General features: G+C 42.0%; 1 protein-coding gene across 1 annotated transcript in view; it reads right to left on the bottom strand.

Moving 5' to 3' along the window:
* The window catches only part of LOC119382025 (hemicentin-2), a 283,040-nt gene that overhangs the window by 142,229 nt on the left and 128,467 nt on the right, over positions 1-12,344 (bottom strand). Inside the window, exon 5 of the mRNA XM_037649767.2 lies at positions 9,260-9,565. Within this exon, the coding sequence (XP_037505695.2) occupies positions 9,260-9,565 (306 nt within the window). The remainder of the gene's footprint in view (positions 1-9,259; positions 9,566-12,344) is intronic.

A 12,344-nucleotide genomic window follows, 5' to 3' on the forward strand; every position in this document is an offset into this window, starting at 1 on the left:
ACCTAGGGATTATAATACTGATTGCGCGTGAACATAGGGTTTCGTAAGGACGAAAGCTCCTCGAGCGATGGACCCCTGGCAGCCTAGCCCCGGGCACCAGAAGCAATAACCGTTGGATATAAAAATTTATTCCAACCGAATCCGTTAATAAATAATAATAATAATAATAATAATAATAATAATAATAATAATAATAATAATAATAATAATAATAATAATAATAATAATAATAATAATAATAATAATAATAATAATAATAATTATTATTATTATTATTATTATTATTATTATTATTATCATTATTATTATTATTTATTTATTTATTTAATGGACCCAGGAAGAACCGTAAGGTCTTCGTGCGCGGAATAAAAAAATGCTAATAATAAATAATACAATAAATTCTTAGAGGAGAAAATGCGAAATAACAAAGCACAAAAATGTAAAGCGAAGAAATCAGGACAACAGGGCAAAATACTGCAACACAACACGAGAAATACTGATGAACAATGATAAATACAAATCACATACGACATCGCACATGTCAGACTGAAAGACAACAGAAAAAAGTATTTGTACAATGTGCGAGAATAAGTTAAAACAGTGCTAATCTTGGATGAAAACAATGACGGTGAGCTATGAAAAATATCGAGATCAAGAAATTAAGCATAATAAAGACTTTGTATCCTGTGGACGGTTCAGTGTTGGCAGAGGCAGGCCAGTACATGAAAAGGTCCACGCTCTCTAGTTATCTTGAGTGGAATTCGAGAAGTAATACACCTGAGCCGTTCAAGGTAGGTTATGATGGCCTGAAGAAGCTGCTAGAGGAGTTTGGTTTGAATAATACACCAATCCAAGTCACTCAAATCCCCACAACGGTCGTGTATAGATTTATCTTTGGCCAAGAATCTGTCTACGGTTTTAATCGAGCTAATCAATCACAGTAATAAGGAAGCTATACCACTACGAATACCAAATGATGGAAACAGATATATGTACCCTTGTCTAACAATCCAAAAAAACGGCAAGAAGTGGAAGAGGGAAGCTTGGGATGAAAAAATCAGTAAACAGGGGGTGGGTGCACGAGCCGACGTTTCGAAAAGTGGACTTGTCGAAACGTCGGCTCGAGCACCCACCCTCTTGTCTAACAAAGTGTGATTTGCCTCAGCTTCATCTTCACAGAGTTGATTTTTTCCCATAAATTTTTCTATCGTATTTCATTCAAGAGATTTGGCCCCCGAACAGACAGCTTATTTCGAAAGGATGGGTAAAGGATTATTCTCGTGTCGGGTTCTCTAAAGCCGATGAGAAACATGAACAATGCGGAGACCTCGGAAGTGGCACACCACCGTTTGTGTCTTTGTGTATAAAGAAACTGTGAGAAAAGTTAACATCCTGACGTGGAAGGCTACAGGGAAGGTTTAAAGAACGTTTAAACGGCCCCCTAAACAGCCTCTGGAAACACAAAGTACCAGCGCGTTATTCTCTCCCGGCGTTTCCTGTTTTTTACAGCACAATTCGTGACGCCAGCAGCCCGTTCACGTGACGTCATGAGTGAATACCCTCTCAATTGTTCAATACACGAGGGATACCAGTTGCGAATTATCTCCTACCCAGCATACGCCGTGCAGTCGCGCACCCGTTCTGCCTTGTCTCGCACGACTATCGTGCGCGATCAACTGATTTCACTTCGTTTTGTGCTTTGTCGACTGCGCAAACGGGGACAACAGTGAGTAGCCGAAAAGCGCGAAATCGTGATAGGCTCAACGCTTAGTGCTGACATTGCGCACGCGCTTTATCAAGAAATAAGTGGTGAGGAGGAGATGGCACCCGCAGGAAGGGTAGTGAAGGCGAGAAAGGAACCACTCTCAGGTTTTTGAACTCGGAGTGCTTTAGGGGCCTTTTAAGCAGAATCCTAGAATCTGTTTTGCAGCTGAGCATGATGCCTGGGGTTCAATTACCGGCTGGGGCAGCCGTATACGGCTAGGGCGTGGTACAAAAACACACTCGTGTGTACCGCGCTATGGACGCGCGCTAAAGAGCCTTCAGTGATCAAAATTAATCCAGAGCTGTCTACTTCAAAGGTGGAGACCTACTACTGAACATTCAACCTAAGGATAACGACAAAACGGCAAATGTATCGTGTGTCTGGCGCATTCGCAGAGATGCAGTCTTTCGAGTCAAGTTAAAAGTAATTAAACGCCACGCTCGCTGCGCAAAATATGCTTTTGCAAGCGTTTTCTGCGTTTCGGAGAACACGATTTTGAAGAATAAGTTCAGTAATCAAGCGCGCAATTAGGAGAAGCTTCGTAATTAATGTTCTTGTTAATCGCGATTGCGGTAACATTCGCAATCGGTTTTCAGGACGACTTCCCTTTGTTTTTGAATGCGAAGCATTTCTTAGCAAGCCTTAGGCACTTTGAGCATATCTATCTATCTATCTATCTATCTATCTATCTAGCCGCCTACGTCTGGGTGCTCTCGTGATCTTCTCCTTAACTTGGTGTAGACCAAAATTGGCATGGGAGGGCAAGAGGATTTGACGAATATGACTGTCTGGTCATGACATTAATAACGTGAAAATCCTGTCGCGTACGTCGTCAAACCCTTTCCTCCAGACACGTGTAGCACATACCCGTTTACCACGGCCGCGGTGTACAAGTATGCCCCATAGGTGATTGACAGTTTATATCCACCCGGGAACGGCGAGATAGACATTGGTAATTTAAATGCGAGAGCGTTAAGAAAAACCGGCATGGGCAGCGTTGACTCGACGAATGCAAACAATAAAAATCAGGATCCCAGCAGGAATCGAACCCAAGCATTCTGCGTGGCAATCAGGTATTCTACCACAGAGACACTCCAGGTCTATAAACTGGTTTGGAAGAACACCCTACGCACGCGTAATGTCGGTCCAACGTCAATTGTGGCTGTGGTGCTGGCTATCTAATTTTATAGCAAAGCAATAAACGCTACATATGTATTCCTATGATACAAGCGTCATGTCAGGTTAACGTCTGCGGCTGCTGTGTTGGCTCCGCTTTCATAAAAGTCTAATAAACATTACATTTGTATTCCTATGATTCAGCAAGCTAAGTTCAAGCGTCGCTCGACCCCCGATGAAAACGCTAACGAATGCAACGTATGATATTCACATCATCGCACCGTAAAGTGCACTTACAAAAACAAAAACACGTCGATCCACCTCATAGCGCTTGGCAAGGCCAAAAAATGCAGCATAGAACTACTCGGTAACTGCTTCGCATGATACCTATTCCCACAAGGCGTGGGATCTGCCGAATTTTTGTTCTCCTGGAGAACTTCCATCCCAATATAGCATTAGTAACACATTTTGACGTACACTCAGATAATTTCGCTTTCACGGGCACATGGATCTCGAAAAACATCAAGCGCTCATTGCTATGCGTGGCCTTCTGCGTGTGGTGTATGCATTGCGACTTGTGCAACGCTGATAATATCTGCACCGTTGCTCTCCGCAGGCGAAAAGAGGCAACCACTGGTTTGTTTCTCTTTCCCTCACCGCTTGACGTTGCATCGAGTTCCATGAATCTTAATGCGAATCCAACTTACAGTCCTCTCAAGCTTTATAATGAAAATCGCAGAACAGAAGCATCTTAGGAGAATCAAATAAAGTGAAGGCATCCTCACGTACGATCGACAGAAAGTTTAGGATGTAATCAAATACCGCAATCGCGATAGAAAGAACATTGCTAAGAAGCCTTTTTACATTATGCATTTCATGACAGTTATTGCCCACGAAAATTGTGTCCGACATTGCGTATAAACAGCCTGCGCAATGACATTTTGCGTAGCTGTATCATCGGGTTTTCGTTACGATTGCGTTTAGTCGAACGTGGAAGACTGGTGTATACTATATACAAGCATAGGAGCCGTAAGTTTGTGTGAACCATTTCATTTTGCGTTCTTTTTGTCCCTAGTTATTGGCTATATAGCATGAAGTCGTGTCCCCGCCATCGTCACGATCAGCCACTCAATAAGATGCGCAAGATATATAATCGCGATAAATAGATACAGCAAAAAAAAAAAAACATTAAGGGCCTTACCTAATCTTGTAGCGTTTTTTTTTGCCTTTATTCAACAGGAAAAGGAGGATAGTTTTCCTCCCACCATGGCGGCGATATATATATATATATATATATATATATACAAAAGTACAGTTACACTCGAAACCACGGTGGAAACATAGCAATACGCAAACAAAAAGATACCATGTGTTTTGTCTGTCTCACTCGTTATTTTTTTATTTTTTGTATACCTCGAAAATGGACGGTCAAGTATTCTTTCTGTAAGTATAATATAAATTCGAAAAACGTGGGCTAGTTGATCGAAGAAGATCAATACTAGGAAAACACAGCGCTAACGGGATGAAGACCGAAATTGCACAACACGAGCACACTCCAGAACTGGCGTTGTGAAATTCCTTTCTTCGTCCTCGTCTCGTTAGCGCGGTGTTTTTCCTATTATAATTGAAGTACCTGGGACAAACCAACAAAACAACGAACGGCAAAGGGCATGTACCTTTCGCTTGTCTTTCCCAGGCTTTTCCATTCAATATCAGAATGCGAGTGCTATGGTTTCTGTGTAGGCGCAGTAGCAGTCTAGTCCTCTAGAGTTAGCACAAGAGGGTGGCGCATAAGCACCCGCAGTCAGACAATAAAAGGACTCGGTGCTTGGAGCAGCCACGTGACGTAAGACATCTCTATCGCCTTGGCTTGCGTCTCGCGTGGAAGAGAAGACGGGGACCACCTCTGACTTCAGACAATACCTTTGATTGCGTAAGAGGCCAGTGGCATCGATGCTTCGGTCGGTGAAATGCGCGTCATATAGTATAAATACTCAGATTCGGAGTCAATTTCATGTGCGAAGACGCGTTCACAAAACTTGTTGCGTGGTATATATATATATATATATATATATATATATATATATATATATATATATATATATATATATATATATATATATATATATATATATATATATATATATATATATATATATATATATAATGCCACCCGCACTGCTTCCTGTGCTTTATGTTACCGGGCCATCGGCCCATTACACGTGTAAGTACTGCCTTGCGCAAACCGCGCCCGCATGTCTGACACCTCCAGATTATTTTAGAATCTTCTGTTAGGCTGGAGCGCGCAAACGCGAACAGTTGAGTTTATTCTGGAACTAACGCGGCCACCAGCGACAAGGCTCGAATGTTCGATGCCGCATGTATAAATGCCGACGCGCCTTACCACAGGCCAGATTATCGACGGCCGACGCTCCGTTCGCCGGTATCAGTGTACAGCGTGTATTTCTTGCAGTTTAACTTGTCGTTTCGCAGGCATAAGTTCACCGAAAAAAGAGTTACGTCTTTAATAGCCCGAGTGCCGTCTCCTTCGTCGTCACAACCACGTGACTATATATATATATATATATATATATATATATATATATATATATATATATATATATATATATACATATATAGATATATATATATATATATATATATATATATATATATATATATAGATATATAGATATATATATATATATATATATATATATATATATATATATATATATATATATATATATATATATATATATATATATATATATATATATATATATATATATATATATTTGACATATGTAGGCATGCTCTAATGCCATCTAACTGCGCTATTTTTAGCAGCGTACTAGGTAATTACTTGCTCATATTTCCTCCGGCTCATGAAGCACGCAAAATATGCAAAATAACACGTGACTACGCCCCCACCAGCAAAAGGTAGGAGCGTAGTCTTGACTTGCCACCTCACAGTGATCCTGTTTGAGGGCGCCGCTTCCTGATGAACGCTGCAGTCTAGTCACGTGTCATTTTTCAGATTTCGCGGGCTTTCTTTATTAGCGAAAAAAAGCCAGCACGCAATTAGTGCGTTGCTGAAAATAGCGCAGTTAGATGACATTTGTGCATGCCTTCATACGCCTAATTGACATTTTAATGATTAGGTGAGTATTAGTTGAGTTAGAAACATAATTAGGAATATTAACTAAACCTCATTAACGAAAAAATTAGGAGTGGCTACTACAGTACAATGGGAACATTATGCACTATGTGTGCTTCGTGTAACGACATTCCTTCTTTTTGAAATCTTAGTTGAAATCAGGAACAAGAAATGGACATGGGCAGGGCATGTAGCGCGTAGGCAAGACAACCGCTGGTCATTAAGAGTAACTGACTGGATTCCAAGAGAAGGCAAACGCGCGAGGGGGAGACAGGAAGTTAGGTGGGCAGATGAGACTAAGAAGTTTGGGGCATAACGCTGCAGCAGCAAGCACAGGTATATATACATATATATATATATATATATATATATATATATATATATATATATATATATATATATATATATATATATATATATATATATATATATATATATATATATATATATGTGTGTGTGTGTGTGTGTGTGTGTGTGTGTGTGTGTGTGTGTGTGTGTGTGTGTGTGTGTGTGTGGGTGTGTGTGTGGGTGTGTCTCTCTGTGGCCTCAAACTCACGCTTAAGTATGACATTGCAGTCATGACTTCTTTTAAATATATATTTATATAGCACAGCCGTTTGTTGTTCTTTTTCTTCTTTTGCTAAAAGGGGATGGTGGGAGTGTATACCCATACAAACGTTCATCCACCATTCAGGAGTTAGAGCACCGCGAATAGATATTGATGGATGGTTTTCATAAGCGTTTGGCTACAACGTCCAACACGCCTACGAATGGCAGAAAGTGGCCTGCATAGTTGACGCGGCGAAAACCCAGCCTGATATTAAAAAAAGAGCACCTCGGAGCACGGTCTCTTGTAACACCGCCAACAGAACCGGCTGAATGCCTCCCCCCCCCCCTCCCGCTGCGAGTGCACGATTTCAACTAGCTGAACATAAAGCTGCATTTCACAGCTCCTCCCAAGAGCGCTAGAAAACGACCAGCGCCCTCCCTACCCCCCTTCCCCGACTGTATCTTATTTACGACTACAATTCAAACAAAGGCCCTGTTCTGTGTGTAAGTGATGATGGCAACGCTTCTGGTTGCGTAACGTCCGCATCATCTCGAGAGTGCGCGAGAAGAAAATGCGTCGGGTACGATCGGGGAGATGAAAGTGTAGCTACAGCCGTTCCTTGTATTCCACCACCCAGGGAGTCGTTGGCGCAAGGAGTGACTTGCATAAGCGTCGTGTCGGAGCAGGCCGTAAATGAAATACGGTGCAGCTGGGGGTTTAACACCCACGTAAACAACATACTCTCCGGTGGTGTGCGCAGAAAACGACACACAATACCGGCTGCTGAACTGCGACTAAAATTAGCGGGGATAAGACATGCGTACTAAGAAATAGAAATGCTGCGTTGTTTGAAGGCATTTCGCCCTGTACTAGGCGACTAGGATTGTAGAACACAGTCAAAGGTGCTTGGAAATAGCCGCAGTGCGCAAAAATGTTGTCGATGTGTGTAATTTGATGGATTTAAAGAGCACCATTTAATAAAATTGGGCTCTTTCTCTTTGAAGAAAAAGAAGTTGTGAAGTTATACTAAATTGATTAAATAGAAGCAGTAGAAAAAAAAAAGCGTGGCATAACCCATCTCACGATGACTGTCGATGTTAATGCGATTAGCATTCAAGGAACGTAGCGACATGCCCTGTCACCGAAGGCACCTTTATTTGCACTCTGTAGTGAGTGAAGCAGACAACGAGTGCTAATTGCATTAATCCACGTATGTGCTACCGCAGACCACAGCCGTGTACACTAACCGCTGTGCACCCAGAGCCGCAGACACTGTTAAGGAAAAATGCGATATAGCTTTCGCAACTTGCACGCGGTGCAGAAATATATCAGTGAGAAAACATTTTTATTACCGAGGTAAATGAAAGCGCGACGGTTCTTGTTTTATTTAAAGTGCCAAGCTACCGTCGAGAATTTGCGACTAACTACGCACAGCAGGGTAAACAATTTGAAAGGAACGCGATATTCAGCCCATTGACGGTCGAGGTGAAGGGTATCTGTTTTACAGAAACAGCACTGTAATGCTGCGACGAGGAACAAATGCGACTCGTTTATTGGTGGCGCTCAGAGTTGTGAACGCAGGATACTGAGTTCGGTATATATATATATATATATATATATATATATATATATATATATATATATATATATATATATATATATATATATATATATATATATATATTAAATCACATGCTCTGGGACTGTGACAAAAACCCGGAAGGTGCTAACTCTGGAACCCTTCCGCCGCGTTGGGCCGCTGCCTTGCGCAGCCCCAGCCTCGGCGACCAACTTTGGGCTGTCCAGCAGGCCCGCGAGGCGGCGGTGAGGCAAGGCCTCGACGTCCCCACGTGGGAGACCTAAAGCTCAGTCGGCGAAAGCTCTGCCGGACCACCAATAAAGTTGTTACCAACCGAAAAATTGTAAGACACATGTACTTTGGTGGCTCGATATAGTGCACAGTTCGCCGCGCCGTAGTGAGCTTAGAAGGTAATGCTTGGTCGCGGCGGCGGTCACATTTCGATGTCGTAGTAGTAAAAATGTGTTATTTCCTACAAACGCATACGACCTCCCCTCTTGGTAGTAGCCATCCAGGAAAGAAGGTATAGGATCTATCTAGAATCTATCTTTACATTGTCGAGAGTGTAACTGCACGGCAAAATTCGATTAATGCGCAGTGTTGTACCGGTATAGAAATGAAGAAACATGCCTGATGATTGAGGCATGGCATATCGAGAATAGTGGTAGCGCATTCGTGAGCCAACCATCGCTTAACTTGCATGAAGATCAAATCAAATACCTTAACAGTTATCTTCCACGTAGACCCCCACGCGTGCCGGATTCATAGGTTCGCCTACTGCATGGACATGGGTAGATAAGTTTTCGTGCTTTCTTTCTTTTCCGTCGTTGTGCCCCTCTTCAGTTGTTAGTCGGAGTTTGTGGTGTCTTGACTTCTTTCTCGTGTCCGTGTTTGCAGGCCCCGTCTTTTTAGAATGAATACTTACCAACTAGCTCTCTGTTATTCTAAGGAAAAGAGGTTCTATGGAGGAGGTGTAGTGTAAATTAAAATAAGTAGTTGCGTCTCTTAGAATTACCGAAGACAACCTTATATTTTTTAAATTTTATCATTGCGGCGAGAAGGCGCAAGAGAGGAATGCCGGAAACTCACAGAAGACGTTCATGGCCCATTTGTCGAAAGGCGCTGGCGCCGATGGGGGAAGTACGGGGTTCCGGGCCACGCACCGCAGTTCCTGGCCGTGGTCGTCCGCCGAAGGCGTGAAGCTCACCACCGAAGTTGAGACGTTCCCGTCAGCCGACGCGTGGCCGAAACTCTGAGCGAGCTGCACGCCACGTTTCCACCAGGTAAGCTGCGCCGGGGGCCGCGAGCCGCGTGCCTCGCAGACCAGCTCGACGGGCAGGCCGGCAGTCAGCGCGCCGCCCGACGCACGCAAGATTCGTACAGTCAGGGGGGCCACTGCACGCACGTACGAAAGATGGAAAGGACAGCTTAAAGAAACTCTATAACTTGTTTTTGTATATGTGCGTGACGGTACCTGTTATTTGTGTATATATCTGGTCATTGTATATGCCATAGTCGAACAACCGGCAGAAGGAGTAGCAAGCCAGGGGATGAACCAGGCTAACATTTCCGGGATAAGCATAAAAAAAGTATACATCTCTCTATCAACGAGGGATATGAGTGGCTACGGCATCGTACTGTTCGGGTTGCCCACTTTATACGTCGCGTCATGCGTCGTGCAGCAACCATCGACATGGACTGTAACGCCTGTCAAATAAGTAGGAGTGAAATGCGAGGAGGGAATTTTGCCAGTACATTCTCCACTAAAACAACTGTCAAGGCCACTTCGAATGTCGCTTCCGTCCACCTTCCGGTGCTGTGGCGCTGAAACTGAATGTGAGCTTTGAACGCAGTTTTTTATTTAATGATATATCAATTACACACAAGCCTCGCAGAAAGCTTATAAGTGTGTATTGTTAGTATTTCTTTAAGAAACATTTGCTATTACCCGGCCGCCTCAGCTGACGGAAAGTTACATGATTAGCACGCCCTCCGCTCCTACTAACCTCTCTAGTTTTTTTTTCAACGACATCGAGTCGTTGACAATGTCTACTCCAATGACTGTGAAGCTCCTACGTCGTCTCTGCGTGGGCAGAGTTCTTCATATGCTATCCCTTCATCTTTTCTACCCTTTCTCCTTCTCTCAGTGCAGTGTAAGTAAAAGAGCAACATGCAAGCGCCTGTAGAGGCCAAATGTGGAACTTAGCGATCGTTCATAACTACGAGTGCCACGCATGATGAAATGGCTGCACAAAGCTTAAAAATATGTCACCACCTCTTTGAAAACTTTTTTTAATTTTGACCTTTACAATTTTATTTTAAAATGGGCTTGTAAAGGATCGTTTTAAATGATGTTCATATGCAGAAAAGAGTGAAAAATATCGGAATAAGATTTGTTATTGACAAAATATTGCACAAACTCAGCCTTTACGCGAACAGTCATAACTTGAGAATCGAGCGCCGGAATTATAAACTTTTTGGCACAAAGGTAGCCAACCTAACACACTGTGTAATGAACTAGGATGTTTGCCATTTGATGTTTGGGAATCAAGTTACAGTAAAAATACCAACGAAAACAGAAAAATTGGTGATCTTTTTCTGCAATGCTTGAAATAAAACATTTTTACATAAAAAGTTACCAATCGTTTTTATTGATCCTACTTCATTGCACAGGTCAGTAATAAAGGAACGAGTATACAAATGTTCATTGGAAAATATTTATTCCTTCTAAAGCTACAACTGTTCGCGCAACAAAATAGTGCAAAAAATCAAGTTTTGAGAAAAACGAGTTTAAAGTTTTCCAATGCTTGTACAAACAGAATGATGATGCCCTAAACAGTTCAAATCCACCAGGCTCATAGCTAAGGCCCTCCTTAGATGCCATGGGCTTTTGTTGCTGCCCCTCTTTTCATCCAGTGTTGTTTTGCTTCGCCAGTCGGCTGACGCTGGGCTTTCCTTACATGGTATTGGTCCCTAGTGTAGCATGCCACGATAGTGTGGTGGCCAGGTTCGATGCCTGCTTCTCTCAAAATAGCTGCTACACTTCTATTACCATCATAAAAATGACAAACTACGCAGCAATAACAGCAGTAGCATGAAGCGCGCGCAAAGTAAACAACCCCAGAGACGTACGCTCCTAGCTTCACGCGTCCCCCTTATAGATATTTAAAGCAACGTTTGAAAAAACAAGGACTTACAAAGTTGTCTTTAAATAAGTTTATACTTATCAAACCAAAACATAACAGAAAAATTACAACATTTGCCGCTGATGCTCGCTAACTTATCAGTTTCTGTGACCACACAACACTAGTTTCGGTTTCGCTACCGTTCACCAGACGTTCGAAAATTAGCTATAACTTCGGAACTAAATAAGATATAAACATAATTCTCTCGGCAAAATATTTCTGAATGTTTGGGGATTTTTGGAATCTAAAAGTTTTTAAAAATCTGCTTTTTGAAAAAAAATTAGTTGTCAAAGGTGGTGACATACCTTGAGAAGCTTGATTAACTATTGTATTAGATCTCTATTTAATTCAGTAAAAACTTATAACGTATGCTTAAACTATGACACATAGCTATGCCGAAATGAATTGTACTTCATTTTCACCTATACCACAAATCACACGTGACGTTAGGGAGAGCCTATGTGGTTTCTCTAATTAACTCATATAAATGAGTATCATTTCTGAAGCTACTCTACGCTCGTAATTGCACCCTTACGGTTTTAAATAATCCTGAGTATCTTCTCTAATTTCGTGTTCCTCTTGTTTAGTGCTTAGCTTTCTAAAAAAAAAAAAAGGCTAACCGCCCTGCGTTTCCTTCTCTTCTATTTATTCTGTCTTCTTTCTCAAAAAAAGAAAAGAAGCACAAATATCTTTTTGTTACCATTGAGTTCACACGAAAACAGCTTCGGCGCACTGCTTCTTCGGTGTATAACCGAAAACGACGAATTCTATGTAAATACATAAAAATATGTGGGGTTTTAATTTTTAAAAAATCGCATTGCGTTCTCTTAATGCAACAGACAAAACTCCTGGTGTGGTTGGGGGAGTGCATTCACTCCATCGCAGAGTGATGAGCCAGGAAACTGCTTCGTAAATTTATAAAGAACAGCAGTGATACGTTCCTGGTTTTTACGCAGCGCCCGGCGACGTTTCATCTGCTTTCAGGTCAC

The sequence above is a fragment of the Rhipicephalus sanguineus genome, chromosome 1, assembly GCF_013339695.2.
Source record: "Rhipicephalus sanguineus isolate Rsan-2018 chromosome 1, BIME_Rsan_1.4, whole genome shotgun sequence".
Taxonomy (NCBI): domain Eukaryota; kingdom Metazoa; phylum Arthropoda; class Arachnida; order Ixodida; family Ixodidae; genus Rhipicephalus; species Rhipicephalus sanguineus.